This window comes from Lepus europaeus, chromosome 3, assembly GCF_033115175.1.
Source record: "Lepus europaeus isolate LE1 chromosome 3, mLepTim1.pri, whole genome shotgun sequence".
NCBI classification, from domain to species: Eukaryota; Metazoa; Chordata; class Mammalia; order Lagomorpha; family Leporidae; genus Lepus; species Lepus europaeus.
In genome coordinates this window covers 38,047,455-38,065,630 of record NC_084829.1, presented here as the reverse complement: position 1 = coordinate 38,065,630, position 18,176 = coordinate 38,047,455, and the positions used below count along the sequence as shown (strand labels likewise).

The 18,176-nt window shown below is 56.7% G+C and overlaps 1 protein-coding gene across 1 annotated transcript in view; it reads left to right on the top strand.

Annotated features, from left to right (window-relative positions):
• The window catches only part of MDGA1 (MAM domain containing glycosylphosphatidylinositol anchor 1), a 55,975-nt gene that overhangs the window by 29,805 nt on the left and 7,994 nt on the right, over positions 1-18,176 (top strand). Inside the window, exons 3-14 of the mRNA XM_062186047.1 lie at positions 3,276-3,450; positions 5,003-5,199; positions 5,856-5,988; positions 6,134-6,403; positions 8,507-8,836; positions 12,554-12,850; positions 13,418-13,705; positions 15,027-15,178; positions 16,217-16,394; positions 16,634-16,657; positions 17,429-17,581; positions 17,926-18,060. Coding sequence (XP_062042031.1) covers positions 3,276-3,450; positions 5,003-5,199; positions 5,856-5,988; positions 6,134-6,403; positions 8,507-8,836; positions 12,554-12,850; positions 13,418-13,705; positions 15,027-15,178; positions 16,217-16,394; positions 16,634-16,657; positions 17,429-17,581; positions 17,926-18,060 — 2,332 coding nt within the window. The remainder of the gene's footprint in view (positions 1-3,275; positions 3,451-5,002; positions 5,200-5,855; positions 5,989-6,133; positions 6,404-8,506; positions 8,837-12,553; positions 12,851-13,417; positions 13,706-15,026; positions 15,179-16,216; positions 16,395-16,633; positions 16,658-17,428; positions 17,582-17,925; positions 18,061-18,176) is intronic.

The window sequence follows — 18,176 nt, the reverse complement described above, 5'->3', positions numbered from 1 at the left end:
TTTCCTGAATTGCCTTCTGCCTTCTCTTCTGCTTGCTTTGTGACCACCAGTCTGTGTCGAGCACCTGCTGCGTGGTTCCTGAAGATGTGGCTCTAGCTCCTGCCCTCGCGTGGCATCCAGCCTCATAGGGGACACATCGTCTCCTGGCCCACGTTATGGTCAGGATGGGGGCCCAGTGGACATGGAACTCCTCACTCCAGACGAGGAACAAGAGCGGGGGAGAGTGCAGAGGGCATCTATAGCAATGGCAGTGAGCAGCTGTTGGAGAAGCTGGGCCGTGGAGAAGCTGGCGCTGCACCCACACCATAGTCCATTAATACAAACGTGAGGGGAGTTGGGGTTGAGGCCACAGGTCCATCCCTGCATGGGAGGTAGAACTGGACTCGGCCTAAAGCTGGACGCACAACAAGAATGGCACCACCTGTGAGTGGGACCAGAAGGTCTCTGGCCCACAGCCCAGGGTCCCAGCAGGAAACAGACTTTCTGCTCCAGGGCGTGGATGCAAAGTTACCTAGGAGACAGCTTAATCCTACACCTGGGCCTTGCAGTATCCAGATGGCAAGGGAGCCCTATGTTGAGAAACTAACATGAAAACTGGCCAGAACCTTTGAACCCATTATCTTGGACATAGGCAACCAAAAAAACCACATCACAGACAGGCCTGGAAGGGCCCCAGTGGGACTTCCGTGGAAGATAATCCCACGGAATATGAGCCCACAGAGAACATTTTGAAACACATTTTAAAATACACTGCTAGGAGAACCAGTCCATAGACCCAGCAAATCGACCAATTCATAGCTACAGTAGGGAAAATAAAGCAACCTGAAAGGCAATTCAAAATAAGACTGTTTGAAATATTAGGAGGGATCCTGGAAGGAATGCAATCTGTAAGGCAGGACGTGATAAAACTGATGACTCAGATACAGGCAAAGCAAATAGAACTCTGAGATATAAGAATGATACAGTCCATAAGATAATGCGGCCTCAGGGGTGGGCGTTGAAGCACAGTGGGCTAAGCTGCTGCTCGGACACCCACATGCATATTGCCCATACCAAGTCCCACCTCTGCTCCCCATCCAGCTCCCTGCCAATGCGATCCTGGGAGGCAGCAGGTGATGGCTCAAGTGGTTGGGCCCCTGCTACCTGTTAAGAGACCTGGATGGAGCTCCTGGCTCCTGGCTTTGGTTTGGCCCAGCCCTGGCTGTTGCAGGCATTTTGGGAAGTGAGCCAGTGGTTCTGACTTGTTCTCGCTCTCTCTTCCTTTCAGATAAAAATGAATAAATAAACTTTCAAAATTTGGCCTCAACACCCTAGAGCTAGCTAAAAAGAAAATTAGTGAATTGGATGGTCTGGGGAAGTCAGCCATTATGCAGGCTGGAGAAGACAGAGATGGAAGATGTGGAAAAGTGATGAACGAGGAGCTACAACGTAGATGCAGGCACGCCAGAAGGAGGCTAGGGGAGACAGAAAAGCAGCTGTGTTTACAGAGAGAAAGATTGAGATTTGTGTGGAACTAAAGAAAGCTAGGAACTCTCAGATGGAGAGAACTAGCCTTGAGTGACGCGTAAACAAATTCCATCCACACAAACCACAACAAAGCCCTAAAACATCGCATACAAAAAAAAAAAAAAACCATATTTGTGGCCCCTTCCAACATTTTTGAAATCCATGCAGCTCCTTATAATACTCATTGTCCATAGACTCCTCATACGTATGATTTCAAAAATTCTTTTTGGTGACAAAATGAACTTACCTTTTAGGTTTAAAATTTATTTATTTATTTGAAAGGCAGGGGGACAGAGAGAGAGAGAGCAAGAGCGAGAGAGAGCCTGAGCTTCCATTTTCTGGTTTATTCCCCCAGTGTTCACAGCATCTGGGGGCTGGGTCAACCTGAAGCCAGGAGCCAGGGACTCCATCTGGGTCTCCCACGTGGGTGGCAGGGACCCAAGTGCTTGAGCCATCACCTGCTGCCTCCCAGGGTGATCATTAGCAGTGCACTGGGATCAGGAGTGGAGCTGGGACTTGAACGCAGGCGCTGTGATATGGGATGCAGGTGACCTAAGTAGCCTCTTTTTTTTTTTTAAAGATTTATTTGTTTATTATTTGAAAGACAGAGTTACAGACACACACACACACAGGGAGGGAGGGAGGGAGAGAGAGAGAGAGAGAGGTCTTCCATCTGCTGGTTCACTCCCCAAATGGCCACAGTGGCCAGAGCTGAGCCAATCTGAAGCCAGGAGCTTCTTCTGGTTCTCCCATGTGGGTGCAGGGGCCCAAGGACTTGGGCCATCTTCTACTGCTTTCCCAGATCATTGCAGAGAGCTGGATCGGAAGTGGAGCAGCTGGAACTCAAACCAGCACCCATATGGGATGCCAGCTGCAGGTGGCAGCTTTACCCGCTACGCCACAGCACCGGCCCCCTTAAGTGGCCTCTTAACCACTGCACCAAATGCCTGCCGCAGACTTAGCTTTAATTGTATTTTCTGTGAACTTTTTGAGGTACCCTCCCATTAGTTATTGCTACATAAGCTGCATAACAAATACTCCAAAATTCAGGAGCTCAAAGCAACAAACTCTGTCTCCCACAGATCCTTTGAAAGGACAGGAATTTGGGCATCACTTGGCCAGAACCAGGGTCTCTCCCAAGGCTACAGTCAAGGTGTCCACCAGGGATGTAGTTGGCTGAGGATGCCTAGGGCTGGAGGACCCACGTCCATGCCAACTCTGTTCCCCCTAAGTGCCCCTCCAGAGGGCCATGCAGGACGTGTGAGTCCGCTTTCCCCAGAGCAAGTGACCTGAGAGAGGCACCAGGGCGGAAGTCCCCCTTTGACCCCTAATGTTGGCGGTGACGCACTATTGCTGTTTTCCTGTTATGTACCACTGGTCACACACAGCCCCGCCCAGTACAGGAGGGTGTGAGGCCCAGGAGGCCATCTTGGAATCTGGCTAGCACAGCCGCCTGTCACAGCTGAGACACGTGAGCTACCCCAGGCCTCTGAGCCAGGAAGTGGAATCACAAACAATGTTATCAGAGCCTTACCCTTGCAGCCAGCCAGTGTGGTGTGCACTCCCGTAGTCCAACCTGGATTCCCCAGGCCCTTCCCTGTGCAGCCGCCTGACCCGTCTGTGCATCGTGGCCAGTCTGCTTGGGTCTCTTTCCTAGGCCTGCCTGCACCCCACAGGCAGCCGTGGCAGGGGGCTGTTGCAGGGTGTCCAGCCCCGAGACGCCCCCACCTCCTGCAGGCTCTGACTCTGCCCCGCCCGGACTGGCCCAGGTGCGGTGGACCAAGACGGCGGGCAGCGCGTCCGACAAGTTCCAGGAGACGTCGGTGTTTAACGAGACGCTGCGCATCGAGCGCATCGCACGCACGCAGGGTGGCCGCTACTACTGCAAGGCCGAGAACGGCGTGGGCGTGCCGGCCATCAAGTCCATCCGCGTGGACGTGCAGTGTGAGTGGAGGCCCTCCAGGGGTCCCGGGGCCACTCAGGGTCGGGTGGGGTGGGGGGCTCAACTGAGGAATGGGCATGGAGAAGGGGCAATTGGCGAGAGCAAGATAGTAGCGCCCTTCTCTGTTGGAGCCCAGAGGGGTGGTTCTGCTCTCCGTCGGCTGTGTACGTCCCTGTACCTTTTACACGGTCCCACCTAATCCCGCATGGCCTTGGGACACCCGGTAAGGTGGCCAGGGCAGCAGGATGGGTTGGATACTGCTCCTTTCACAGATGAGGAGACCAAAGGTACCATGGGCGTGTGATACATCTGCAGGCGTGGATCTAGCTGAGGACAGGGGTCTCCTTCCACAGTCCTCACATCTCAGCTTGGCCCCAGGGTCAGCTCCGAGCCTTCCCTGCCACACATAGGAAGGACCACACACCCTCAGTCCTCGATGCTGGTTGAATGGAAGTCCTCCAGCCCCTATCCTGCCCTGTGTTAGCCCCAGGAGCCTCTGTCGCTACGTGCCACCACCTGTGTTGCCATCCTACCTGTTACCTATGTACAGTGGTGCCCTGGGTCTCATTCATGTCCCTCATCAGCGACTGAGGTCATTTCCAGGGTCACTGGTGCTGGAAGGGACTGGCAGCCTCCCCACTGACCACCTGCAGTCCTGGACTTGGCTAAGGCTTCTGTCCAGATGGGCTGTGGGATTCTCCATGGTAGGATGTAGGACATCCATTGTAGGGTGTCGGGATGTGGACTGTTGGTGCCTGTGGTTCACAACCCTGGCGTACAGGAGAATCTCTAGGGGGAATCTGTAAAAAACGGTGATGCTTAGCCCTCCCCCGCCCCAGGATTCTGATGGAATTGATGAGGATGGGGACTTACATCAGCATTTTTCCTTAAACTCTTTAAAAATTGAGGATTAACCTACATCCAGTAGAGTACACCTCAAGTGTACATTTCATTGGTTGTGTGTGCATGTGTGTGTGCGTGTGCACATGCGTGTGTGTGTGTGTGTGAACGCCGCATAACGCATGTCCAGGACCTTGGAAAGTTCCCTCGTGCCCTCTCCCATCAGTAACCCCCTGAGACAAGCCGTGTTCTGGCCTCTGACATCATCAATGGCCTTAGCCAGGCCTCAGTAGCAAAAGGAACATTTCCCTGTGATTCTTGCATGCAAACAGGGCTGAGAGCCACCAAACTTGTCTGATTTTCCAACTTGGGCACTAAGGCCCAGAGAGATAAGGGACTTAGGCAAGTCCCACTACAAAGGAACTGGGGTTTCCTGGTTTCCAGGCTGCAGCAGCTATCTCCATCCCGTGGTGGGAAGGCATAAAGCTAGGCACCCCAAGGCAGGTCTCTGGGGAGGGATGGCTGGGGCGAGTCTGGGGAAACCATTGGATGCAGACCCCTGCTTCCAATGGGTTGGTCCAGCACATAGGGCTTGGGGGGGACACATGACTCCCTGAAAGTGCCCCCTTGGGGGCAGCTCGGCTGTGGGCTGCCAAGTACCCGAGCCTCCTTGGGGTTGCCCCGTCCTGATTGCATGCCAACCGCGCCTTGCAGACCTGGACGAGCCGGTGCTCACTGTGCACCAGACGGTGAGCGACGTGCGGGGCAACTTCTACCAGGAGAAGACGGTGTTCCTGCGCTGCACGGTCAACTCCAACCCGCCCGCCCGCTTCATCTGGAAGCGGGGCTCCGACACGTTGTCCCACAGCCAGGACAATGGGGTCGACATCTACGAGCCCCTCTACACGCAGGTCAGGATGGGCAGCTGGCTCGCCCCACCCTCCCGATGGTGCACCCACAAGGGAGGGAATCCTGGGGGCCCAGACGTGGGAAGCACACATTTGGATTGGAGTTCGCACAGCCTGGGCAGAAGAAAACCAGGGCATAACGGTCAGGGAGCAGCAATGAGGACAGGAGCATCCCCTGGGAAGCATGTGCTCCTGGGGTGTTGCTGGTTAGGAAGAGGCATCCTGGGGACAGGCCAGTCATCCCTGCCCACCGCTGGCTGGCCAAGGGTTGGGAAGCTGTGCACAGACACACAAGGGCTGGGAACAAAGAGATGCATTCTCTTCCCATGGCCCCTGCAGCCCCAAGCAATGGGGGTGATGCCATCCTGCCAGGGAAGGTTCTCCAAGGGTCAGCCCCGTATTTGTGTGGGTTGTGACACACAGCAGGTTTGCCTCCTCACCCCAACATGTCCCAGAAGGCAATGCTGAGTCCTGGCCCCCCAGAGCACACCCCAGCAGCCTCAGGTGCAGAGAAGCCCAGGCTCAGAGCCCCGCGGTGGGTGGAGGTGGGGATGGGATTGAGAGCAGGAGTTGGCCATAGCCTCTGATGCCGGAGAGGGAATGGCAGGGTTCCCTGGAGACTCAAGCAGCCCCTTAGCCCAGTGGTCCTTGCTGTGCAGGGGGAAACCAAGGTTCTGAAGCTGAAGAACCTGCGGCCCCAGGACTACGCCAGCTACACCTGCCAGGTGTCTGTGCGCAATGTGTGTGGCATCCCCGACAAGGCCATCACCTTCCGGCTCACCAACACCACAGGTACAGGCACCTGCCCACTCGTACCCGTTGCCTACTGGGATCAACTTCCCGACTAGGAGATGGTGCCTCCCCGGCCCCTCTGCCTGGCTCCCAGTCTTCTCGCCTCCCATCTTTCCTAAGATCCCACCTCCTTTTGTTCCCCTAGCACCGCCAGCCCTGAAGCTGTCCGTGAACGAGACGCTGGTGGTGAACCCTGGGGAGAACGTGACGGTGCAGTGTCTGCTGATGGGCGGCGATCCCCTACCCCAGCTGCAGTGGTCCCACGGGCCTGGCCCACTGCCCCTGGGTGCTCTGGCCCAGGGTGGCATCCTCAGCATCCCTTCGGTGCAAGCCCGGGACTCTGGCTACTACAACTGCACAGCCACCAACAACGTGGGCAACCCTGCCAAGAAGACGGTCAACCTGCTCGTGCGATGTACGTGGCCTTGGGAGGGCTGGGAGGGACCTTGTGAGGCAGGTGGGGACCTGGCCTCCAGGAGCCATCAGGAGCTGGGACGGGGGCCTGCCTGCTTTCCTTTGGTAGGGGACATATGTGGAGGAGGCAAACTCTACCCACAATTCAGCTGTCTGCTAGCAGATGGCAGGAGGATCCAGAAAGGTGTAAAAGTTTGTTTATAGTTTGCAATTTGTATCTCCCTACTTAACCTCAGCAATCCGAGAAGTAGGAAGGGCTGGTGGTAATTACCTACTTTTTGTTTTTAAATAGGGAAACTGAGGCTACAGTAAAAGCTAAATGTGCACATTCTGGACCTGCAGGGAAATTTCTTGGCTTTCTCCTTGCACAGTGGTCTCTTCATTATTAACTGAATTTAAGTGAAAAGAACACACAGTTCCATATAGATAAATCTGTATGAGCAAAGCATTTAATTAGACCTGAAGATAATTGCTAGGTGTGGAAATTACACAAAACTTGGAGGCTGGACTACCGAAGGACGCACATTTTCCTTACTAAACCTCAGCCTCAGAGTCATCATTAGCTGCTCCCTCTGATCTGGATTTCGCTGTTGTCACTTAAGAAGAAAACTTTAAATTCTTCTGCTTTTGCAGCTTTAGGTCTTTTTGCTTTCTTTTAAAGACCCAGGCTACTTTCCAATTCTTTAGTACTTGCAAGCACAGCTTTTGAATTCAGTGGAGCACCTCTGAGGACAGGGTCTTTGTTCATCCCCCACTGACTGACCAGGCTGTTTCTGACGCTCCTCACGGAGAGAAGCTAGCTTTCCATGACTACTTCTTTTTGTAAAAAAATATATTTATTTCTTTTTTTGAAAGGCAGAGTTACAGAGAGAGAGAGGTCTTCCATCTGCTGGTTCACTGCCCAAGTGGCCGTGATGGCCGGAGCTAGGCCGGTCTGAAGCCAGGAGCCTGGAGCTTCCTCTGGGTCTCCCACATGGGTACAAGGGTTCAAAGATGTTGGCCACCCTCTGCTGCTTTCCCAGGCGCATTAGCAGGCAGCTGGATCGGAAGTGGAGCAGCTGGATTCGAACCAGTGCTCATATGCGATGCCGGCACTGCAGGCGGCAGCTTTACCCACTATGCCACAGCGCCGGCCCCTTTCCATGACTTGTTAATCAGAGTGAGACTGTGGCTCTCTAATGACTGCTTTTCCCACCAATGGTCCTTTCCCAAAGGAAGGCTACTTTTCTCCACGTAATGCTGTGTAGCCTTTAAAACCCGGGCTGCTGGCTCTAATTGACACCCAGTGCTAAGGCCACACTCGGGGTGCCTGTGCAGCCTGCTTTGCCAAGTGCAGTCCTGGCTTGTGGCTGTTGTGCCAGGGTCCCATCCAGCCCATTAAGAGCTCTTAACTCTTGGCTTGCTTCAAACACAATCCAAGTCTTTCTAAAGAGGCCAGGCCCTTTTCTTTCCCAACCCTGTGTTTTTATGCAATTGCATGTAAATGATTGTATTGACCTTTTATACATAGAAGTTACACCAACTAGTTGCAAAGAATCAAACAGCACAAAGGGTGAAATGTACAGATTAAATTCAGTTACCCTCAGTTCAACTCTCTGCTTAGAACCACTGTTATATTCTGGTACATTCTTCCATATTTCTAATTTGCATATTCAACGTTTAAAACAATAAAAATAAAGCAGCATAGTAATCAAGAGTCTGCAGGCTCTGACTTGGAGTTCGAAAATGGTGACGTGGGGGGGGGGCAGGTTAAATGAATAGCTCCAGCCTCAGTTGCCCCCTCTGTAAAATGGGACAGTAAAGCCGCCTTGACGATTGCAGGCTGTGTTGAGTGAGTAAATCCGTGTGATGAGCTTCGAGCCCTGAGGGTCATGGTTCCCAGGAAACCTGCTTTCCTGCAGTGAGCTTTGTCCAACTTTTTAAAACATCTGCGCAGACAGAACAGCTTCCAAGCCGAGGAAAGTGCTGGGGGCTCTCCTGGTAGAGGGGAGTCTCTAGCACCCGGGAGGGCCAGTTTGAGGGGAGGAGCTGGGTAGGTGGAGCTAGAACGTGGCCCCCTGGCTCTGGGCCAGCCCCGGCCACTGTTCCCTCCTGTCGCCCGCAGCCATGAAGAACGCCACGTTCCAGATCACTCCTGATATGATCAAGGAGAGTGAGAGCATACAGCTGGGCCAGGACCTGAAGCTGTCGTGCCACGTGGACGCAGTGCCCCAGGAGAAGGTGACCTACCAGTGGTTCAAGAACGGCAAGCCGGCGCGCATGTCCAAGCGGCTGCTGGTGACCCGCAATGACCCCGAGCTGCCGGCCATCACCAGCAGCCTGGAGCTCATCGACCTGCACTTCAGCGACTACGGCACCTACCTGTGCATGGCTTCCTTCCCCGGGGCGTCCGTGCCGGACCTCAGCGTCGAGGTCAACATCTCCTCCGAGACAGGTGGGCGGCGTGGGGGAGGCGTGAAGGCGTTGGAGAGTCCCCGAGTGGGGACATGGGGGCGTTTTTTCAAGCCGCACACACCCGTTGAGCCTGTTATTTGCCAGGCGCTGTGCTAGGCTCTGTAGTGGAACGGTGAGCGAAGCAGGTTCTGTTCTCATTGAACTCAGCAGGAAGGCAAGCATGCTACAGGAAGTCTCACAGATAAGTGGATGATCACAAACCTGACACGTGAGAGTCTGGAAAGGGTCCCTGAGATCACGCGTTTGAGCTGAGATCCGAGAGGGAAGGCTAGGATTTTTCTAGGCAAAGGAGAGCCAGGGAGGGTCAGGCGGTGTGGGCTGAGGAATGAGCATGTGCAAAGGCACTGAGGCTTGTTTGGTTTGTGGAAGCTGCTGTGACAAAATAGCACAGTCTGGGTGGCTTAGGCAATAGCAATCAGTTTTTCACAGTTTTTACATCCAGACGTCCGAGATCAAGGCGTTGGCAGGGTTGATTCCTTCCGAGGGCTCCCCCTGGCTTAAGGGGCAAGCCTCTTGTCCCCATGTCTTCAAGTGGTCTTTTGTGCGTATCTGCATCAGACCGGGTCGGGGCCACCTTAGCCACCTCTTATAGCTTAAATGACCTCTTTAAAGGCAGGGTTGCCACATGCAGTCGCATTCCAAGGTGCCGGGGACTGGGGCTTCAACATGCAGATTTAGGGGGCACACGATCATAACATAGGCTGTGGTTAGGACTCGGTTTGTTGGAAACTATTTTATTTATTTATTTGAGATGGAGAGGGAGGGAGGGAGGGAGAATACATCTCCCATCTGCTGGTTTATTCCCCAAATGCCTGTAACAGTGGTGTTGGGGCAGGAGCCAGGAACCCGATCCACATCTTCCATGGGGGTGGCAGGGACCCAAGTCCTTCAGCCCTCACCTGCTGCCTCCCAGGCGAGCATCGGCAGGCAACTGGAATCGGAAGTGGAGCCAGCCTGGCACTTCGGTTTGGGATGTGGATGTCCCAAGTGGCGTCTCAACCACTGGCCAAATGCCCTGCCCCCAGACTGGGCTCTGTAGTCCCGGAGTAATGATGGCGTGATGATGGCTAGCGCTTCCTGAGCGTTTACTGTGTGTGCTGATCTCACAGAAATCTGTCTCGAGTTTGTGATTTCCCTCGCCGTGCCGTAGTTTGTCCTTCATGAAGGACCTGGGCTTGGGAAGTTTGAGAACCTTGCCAGGTTGGACGATAGTAAGTGGCGGAGCCTGCTGTCAGCCCCCAGCGGAGAGTTTACCCCTGAGGAGTGGCCGGAGCCTCTTGTCTGCATCCCAGCAGCGTGCCGAGGGGCAGGCTGAGTTTGGCAGCTGTCATCCAATGCCCACCGGCAGAAGGAAGACTAATAAGTATTGGCGGTATTTCTTCCCTTGGCCCGTCGTCTCTCTGGGCCTCGGGTTGTCTTGGTGAGACTGGATCAGACCTCCACAAGGAGAGGCTGGGTAAAACTGGAGAGGGTAGGAAGGAGTGGGAGAGGACTAGAGCTCCATCGATTCCACTGTTCTTTTTTTGGAAACAGCTGTGTGCTGAGCCCTGGGTGAGAAGCTGGAGGCTCAGGCACAGATGCCAGCTGTTTCGAAGAGCTCGCTGCCTGGCCACGTTAGAGGGGAGGGGCGAGGCAGGCCTCGGACATGTGACATGGGAGGGTCCTGTGGGCATCCTGGAAGATGCTAAAGGAGGAGGGACAGGCTTCCTGGGGACGCCGGCCAGGAGCGAGTGAGTTGGGGGGGGGGGAGGCGGGAATTGGCCAGCTGGGGTCGGACAAGCCCACGAGAGGCTGTAGCAGCCTCTTTTGTGGAAAAGACTTGTGTACAGGGAGGGCATTCCTTACAAATGGGTCCCTTGGCTGGGACACAGGATAAGAGATGGCAGGCACATGAGGCCAAGGAATGCCAGAGGCCGGGCACAAAAGTCCTCTTTGCAGAGCTGGGGAGTTTGTGCCTTAACCCAAGGCCTCGAAAGCAGAGACTGCTCTTGAGCTGCGGGGGGTGTGGAAGTGTCGGGAGCTGGGAGGTTTAGAGACAGGTGAGGGCCGCTGCCCGCAGCGTGGAAGCTTTCTAAGGACCCGTGCAAATGATTTAGACCGGGGAAGAGAAATTAATTGGCTCCAAAAGACAAGGAGAAAGACTTCAGAATTAAAGTCAGTAAGTGTGTAAGTGTTTATGGAGCTTAAATTATGCTAATTAGATAACTGGCCTCAGCTTGCCTACAGACAGCTGTACAATCACTCCAGGGGCTGGTGCTGGGGCACAGTGGATTAATTTGACATCAGCAGCACCCGCATCCTGTATAGGCACCAGTTTGGTTCCTGGCTGCTCCACTTCCAATCCAACTCTCTGCTATGGCCTGGGATAGCAGCAAAAGATGGCCCAAGTCCTCGGGCCCCTGCACCCACATGGGACACCCAGATGAAACTCCTGGCTCCTGGCTTTTGTCTAGCCCAGCCCTGGCTATTGCAATCATTTGGGGAGTGAACCAGCGGATGGAAGATCTCTTTCTCTCTGTCTCTCCCTCTCTCTAATTCTGACTTTCAGATAAATAAATCTTTTTTTTTTTAAAAATCACTTCATATTTGATTATACTTAAGGCATTTTGAAAGATTTATTTATTTGAAAGGCAGGGTTAGAGAGAGAGATCTTCCACCTGCTGGTTCACTCCCCAAATGGCTTCGACAGCCAGGGCTGGGCCAATCTGAAGCCAGGATCCAGGATCCAGGAATGGCAGGGGCTCACACACCTGGGCCATCTTCTGCTGCTCTCCCAGGCTCATTAAATGGAGCTGGATCAGAAGTGGAGCAGCCAGGACATGCTGGCATTATAGGCAGCGGCTTAGCTATTTTAATGTTAATGCATGAGTACATTTTACTTTGCTTGAAGTGGTGCAGGATGGGACCCGTGGAGGTCTTGCAAAGACCCTCAGGTTGAGCCGGGTGCTGGGTTGGGTCAGATTCAGTTATGAATCCCTCTTTGTGACTCACAAGCTGGCTCCGCAATTCTTCCTCCTGGGAAGCCGGCTGGTGGCTCTGTTCCACCAAGCCCTCAGGGCCCCAGGCTCCGTCTGGGTTGCTGTTCCATCATCCTTAGCACTGGCCACCCTGTCCACGATGGCAGCTCCAGCTGCAGCTGTCTGCATGCTTGGCGGTGGGGGGAGGGACACAGCTGCTGCTTTTTTTTTTTTTTTTTTTTTTTTTTTGAGAGGCAGAGTGGATAGTGAGAGAGAGACAGAGACAGAGAGAAAGGTCTTCCTTTTTGCCGTTGGTTCACCCTCCAATGGCTACTGCGACCGGCAACAGCTGCTACTTTTAAAGACTCTCACTGCCCCTCATCTACTGCTGGCCAGAGTGTAGGTGTGTGGCCACCGCTAGCCATAGGCAGGCTGGGAAAAGAAGTCTTTATTCTGAGTGCCCTGAGAGAGCCAGGCATTGCACGGCTTGGGGAGGAAGAAGGGGAATGTGGGGCAGACCATGGCAAGAAGATAGGGAGGGCCAGGGTAGGAGAGAGGGGGCTGAGAAAAGAGATGTTTAGTAGAAGTGTTTGAAAGGTGGCAGGGCTCCTTCGGAGCTGGGAGCCCCTGGGGGCCGGACTGTGGGAAGCCTGGGAGGAGGGAGGAAGGCAGGAGCACCCCGGCAGGGGCCAGGGCCGTGGCGCCCTAACTCCACTGCTCTTCACGCCCCCACCCTGCAGTGCCGCCCACCATCAGCGTGCCCAAGGGCAGAGCCGTGGTGACAGTGCGCGAGGGCTCGCCCGCAGAGCTGCAGTGTGAGGTGCGGGGCAAGCCACGGCCACCCGTGCTCTGGTCCCGCGTGGACAAGGAGGCCATCCTGCTGCCGTCGGGGCTACTGCTGGAGGAGACTCCGGACGGGAAGCTGCGGCTGGAGCGCGTGAGCCGCGACATGAGCGGGACCTACCGCTGCCAGACGGCCCGCTACAATGGCTTCAACGTGCGGCCCCGCGAGGCCCAGGTGCAGCTCAACGTGCAGTGTGAGTCCCTGTGCACCCTCCCCCGCTGCCTCCACGGCTCCTACCCTCCCGGCCCCCTCCACGCCCCCGCGTGTCCTTGGCCTCGCTTCCACCGTCCAGTGCGCCTCCGTCTTTCCTTTCAGGGCCCCGGCGAACAAAGAAATAACTTGATCTTGACAGGTGGAAATGGGATTTTGAAGGAGGAAGGCCCCTCAAGGGGAGCACATTGCCTGATAACAAAATGATGAAATTAACCCACCTTGTGCCAGACACAAGAGCCTTTTAATGCGCCAACCCAGTGGCCCCGCCACAGCCCCATGAGTAGATTCTGTTGTCCCCGTCTTTACAGATGGGGAAACAGGTGCAGCGGTTCAGGGGCAGCGGGACAGAGGCAGGGCTGGGATCCCAACCGAACCCGTCCAACCCTGATGCTTCGTGGGGGTGAGGGGCCCCCTTAAAGCATGCCGAAGACCCAGTCTGGGACGCATGCCTGGAGGGCGTGGGCCCTGGGGGTCGGGGAGGTAGCGTGGAGGTAGCAGGGCACTCTCAGACCCCACGGGCCCCGCTGACCGCCGCCCCCTCCCCCAGTCCCGCCGGAGGTGGAGCCCAGCTCCCAGGACGTGCGCCAGGCGCTGGGCCGGCCAGTGCTCCTGCGCTGCACGCTGCTGCGAGGGAGCCCCCAGCGCATCGCCTCGGCCGTGTGGCGCTTCAAAGGGCAACTGCTGCCGCTGCCGCCCGTTGTCGCTGCCGCCGCCACCGAGACCTCCGACCACGCCGAGCTGCGCCTCGAAGCCGTGACCCGCGACAGCAGCGGCAGCTACGAGTGCAGCGTCTCCAACGACGTGGGCTCGGCCACCTGCCTCTTTCACGTCTCGGGTGAGCGTCCAGTCGGTCCCACCAGCTCACCACGCCCACCCGGGTCGGGCCCCGCCCCTTCGAGATCGATACCGGAGACCCAGGTCCTTCCAAGGCCCGCTCACCTGGGTCTAGATGCCGCCCCCATTTCAGCCAGACCCAATCCTTGACTTCCAGCTCAGCCCCCTCCGGGCAGGGGCCACACCTCCCCACTCACACCCTTTCAAGGTACCAGGGCGAGGCCACGCCCACGTAAACCTAAGTCCCACCCCTAAAGCCTGGTCGGATGCCAGCTCTGGGTTTCCAGCCCTCCGTTCCCGCCCACACTCTGATTTAGACCCGCTCAGCCTGGGCACCATCCCGTCTCAGCCTTGGGGTTTCCAGCCCTTGCTCCCTGTCTGGCGTCGGTAGCTACAGGACGGAGAATCCCTCAGGGGCCCCAGTTGTAGTTTGGAGAGCAGCTGTTGTGAAATGTCAGGGGTGGCTCTGAGCCAGCCAGCGCACACTTCCCAGGCTGTCACCCTGGAGCTGCCCAGAAATCTCTCTGCCCCGGCTCTTCATCACATCACTCCCCAGAGGACTGTCTGGGGCTGCACGGGCCCTGTGAGGGTCAGAAGGGAGTGGAGGGCGTGGTGAGGGCTGAGGGGCACATGGAGGGGCTGTGGGGGCTGCCCGCAGCCTCTCCTTCCTGCCCTTGGGGAGAGCTCCCTGCCAGCGCTGGTGGCAGCAGCAGGTGTGCCTGGCCCCTGGTCCACTGCACCCCCAGCTGGCCGGGGGTCCCTTCAGCTGCTGTTGCAGCAGGGGGCCAGGACCACAGGTCGCTGACCATGTCCTCAGCCCTGCCAGCCAGAGGCCCCTGTGACATTTCCCACCTCCTTCCCTCCTCCCCTGTTCTCCTGTGTCCCTGTCTCCCCACCTTTCTGTCTCTCTCTGTCCCTCTCCTCTCTCCCCTTCCTTCCCTCTCAATACCCCTGACCTTCTGTTGTGTCTAACTGCCCCCTTCCTCTTTCCCTGTGCCTTCCTTGATATCCCTCCTCTGTGTCTCCCCAAACTTCTCTGACCCTTCCGGGGCCTCTCCTCACTCCTCCCCAATATCCCCTCCTGGAATTTGCAATCTCTCCTCCTTCCCTGCTACCTGGTCCTCGTTCTGCTCGAACCCCTCCTCTCCCAACGCCTCCCCTCCCTCCTCACAATGTCCCCTTTCTCTTTGTCTCCCCCACGCCCTCTCTCTGCTCTGCCCCTTCCTCTCGCCTCCCTCTCCCACGCCTACTTTCTCTGTGTCTCTCCCCACCCTCCCACCCTCCCCGGCCCCCTGCCCCCTGCCCCCTGCCCGCCCTCTCAGCCAAAGCCTACAGCCCGGAGTTTTACTTCGACACCCCCAACCCCACCCGCAGCCACAAGCTGTCCAAGAACTACTCGTACGTGCTGCAGTGGACGCAGAGGGAGCCCGACGCAGTAGACCCTGTGCTCAGCTACAGACTCAGTGTCCGCCAGGTGGGCCGCGGGCAGCGGGGATGCTGGACGTGCTCGAGGCCAGAGGAGGGGGTTGGAGGCAGGGACTCTGACGCGCTCACTCTTCCGGACAACTCTCTGGAGGTGGGCAGCGTGCTGGGTTCGTAGCAAGGAGATGCTGGCAGCCTCAGGGACCTTCCCTCTGGGCACAGCGCTGAGAACTGAGCCAGGACCCACCGGTTCCGTGGGAGAACCAGCACCGCTCATGTCACCTGCTCCCATGCCCAGTGTAGTCTCTGGTGCCCAGCCCCAAGGCAGGGGCTGTGTGGGTAGAGCAGGGCTCCGGGGCAGGCTGCCGAGGTGAGGCGTCAGCTTGGTATGAGCCTGGAGAAGCCACATCTCTTTGGCTTCAGTTTCCTGATCTGTAAAATGGGAGTAATTCTAATACCCTACCTCACTAGACTGGTGTCTGAGGACTGAGTGAGCGAGTAACGGCAAAACACTCACAGTGGTGTCCAGCGCATCTGTTGCTTGGTTCTTCTTCTTCTTCTTCTTTTTTTTAAGATTTTATTTATTTGAGAGGTAAAGTTACAGACAGTAAGAGGGAGAGACAGAGAGAAAGGTCTTCCATCTGTTGGTTCACTCCCCAAATGGCCGAAGCCAGGAGCTTTTTCCAGATCTCCCACATGGGTGCAGGGGCCCAAGCACTTGGGCCATCTTCTGCTGCTTTCCCGGGCCACAGCAGAGAGCTGGATCCCCAGAGGAGCAGCCAGGACTAGAAATGGCGCCCATATGGGATGCCGGCGCTGCAGGAGAAGGATTAGTTCACTGCACCACAGCTCCCGCCCCTGTTGCTCAGTTCTTGTTGCTGTCAGTGTTCTTGCTTTAAGACAGCCCTGAGAGGCAGGCGGGGAAGGGGCGACTGCCCCATGTCCCGGATGAGGAAACCCAGGGCCAACTCCCTAGTCTTTGGCTTTTCTGCTCCCCCATGCTGCCCCCTCCCAAGTCATACGGGGCCTGGGCTGGGGTGTCACGGAGGGCACAGCATGCTGGGTATCTGGGAACTCCCTGTGTCTGCAGTTGAACCAGCACAACACCGTGGTCAAGGCCATCCCAGTGCGGCGCGTGGAGAAGGGGCAGCTGCTGGAGTACGTGCTGGCTGACCTGCGAGTGCCCCACAGCTACGAGATCCGCCTCACGCCCTATACCACCTTTGGGGCTGGCGACATGGCCTCCCGCATCATCCACTACACAGAGCGTAGGTGGCCATGCTGGGAATGGGGTGGGCCCAGCGCACACTCAGGGACATCCTCCCCCTCCCCCCCCCCCACCATTCTGAGCCAGGGGCTCCCCGCTCTGCACTCTCCCGCCTGTCACTGCAGGCCAGGCCCGCTGCCCCCAGTCTTGGCTCTGAGAACCCCGCCCCCGGGTCCCGAGCCCAGCTACCTTCTGCACAGCCTCACACTTTGTTCTGACTTGGTTTCCTTGCTTTCTCAGCCATCAACTCTCCGAACCTGTCAGGTGAGAAGCCCTCCCCCCACTCGCCTTGCCTCCCCCTTCCCCTTGGGGACATAAGCACTCTCATGGTAAGAGGAGGGGGCCTTGAGAGACACCCAAAGAGAGGAGACAACTTCCTGGGTTTCCAGGGCACCAGGGCCGGCAGACAGAAGGAAGGTGGGCTGGCATTTGTGACCTGTGCGTCCCCAGGGATCGGTAGATTGAATTCAGGACATCTAAGACCCTGGAAGGGCGCACGTTGTTTTTGATTTTCCCTGTCTTCTGGCTGCAATCCAACGTGCCCCTCCATGACGAACTTGGGTGACGAGCCCCGGAAGTGTGAACAGCACCTGTGCCTTGGTCATCCTAGAAGCCCCTTGTCTTCAGCTCACTTTACAGCTGTTGCCGATCACTTATTGTCATTTACGTCAGCAGTCGGGAGGAAACCTCACCCTAGTTCTTGTGATTTAAGTGGACAGTGAAGGAGCTCACTTGTTACTGTGTAACAAACTCAGAGATACACCTGCCTTTCAGTATATTTCATTTTGCACATCTACAGTCATTCTTCTAGCAGGCTCTTCAGGCTGCCCTAGATGCCAGAAAGTTCAGTGGCAGAAAAAAGGCTAAGAAGTTTGGTACAGGCAGCGAATGTGTTGTGAGCCCTGTTGCCTGCTCCCTCAAGCCCATGCACCGTGGGCCCATCGCTTGGATGCTGGGAGCTGCTTCCGGGGATGGAGGGAGGCCTGGGGGCTGGGAGGGGCCGAGGCAGCTGACCCTCCCAGCCCGTCTGTGCAGATAACACCTGCCACTTTGAGGATGAGAAGATCTGTGGCTACACCCAGGACCTGACGGACAACTTTGACTGGACGCGGCAGAATGCCCTCACCCAGAACCCCAAGCGCTCCCCCAACACCGGCCCCCCCACCGACATCAGCGGCACCCCTGAAGGTGAGGACCTGGCCTGCTGCCGGCAATGGGGCACCGCTTTAGGGAGGGTGTTGGCCCAGGGGTCCCAGTCGGCTGCGGTGGGGGTGAGGAGACACAGCCCCGTCCTCAGGGAGCCCCAGTCTGAGCGGGGAGGCCCAGCTGTGTCCTGACGGGCTTGGGAAGCAGAGGATCCCGTACAGCAGAGAACCCGTGAATGCTGTGTAGCTTCCTGTGTTACACAGTGGGCAGGGAGGATGGGTGAGCCCCCTGGGTCCAGGCAGCTGAAGACTGGGCAGAGGGGAAGAGGGTGGGGAGGCCCGGGTGGGAGGGAGGGAGCCTGTTGGCGCATCACCCCTCACCTGCAGGCTACTACATGTTCATTGAGACGTCGAGACCCCGGGAGCTGGGGGACCGGGCAAGGCTGGTGAGTCCCCTGTACAACGCCAGCGCCAAGTTCTACTGTGTCTCCTTCTTCTACCACATGTACGGGAAGCACATCGGTGAGTGGGGGAGGGGGGCAGGAGTCGGACCCAGTGCTGCCAGGGCCAGTGACATCCTGGCTGCCCTGCATCTGCGGTCTCCTTAACCCTCACAGCCGCGCCTACCAACAACTCCG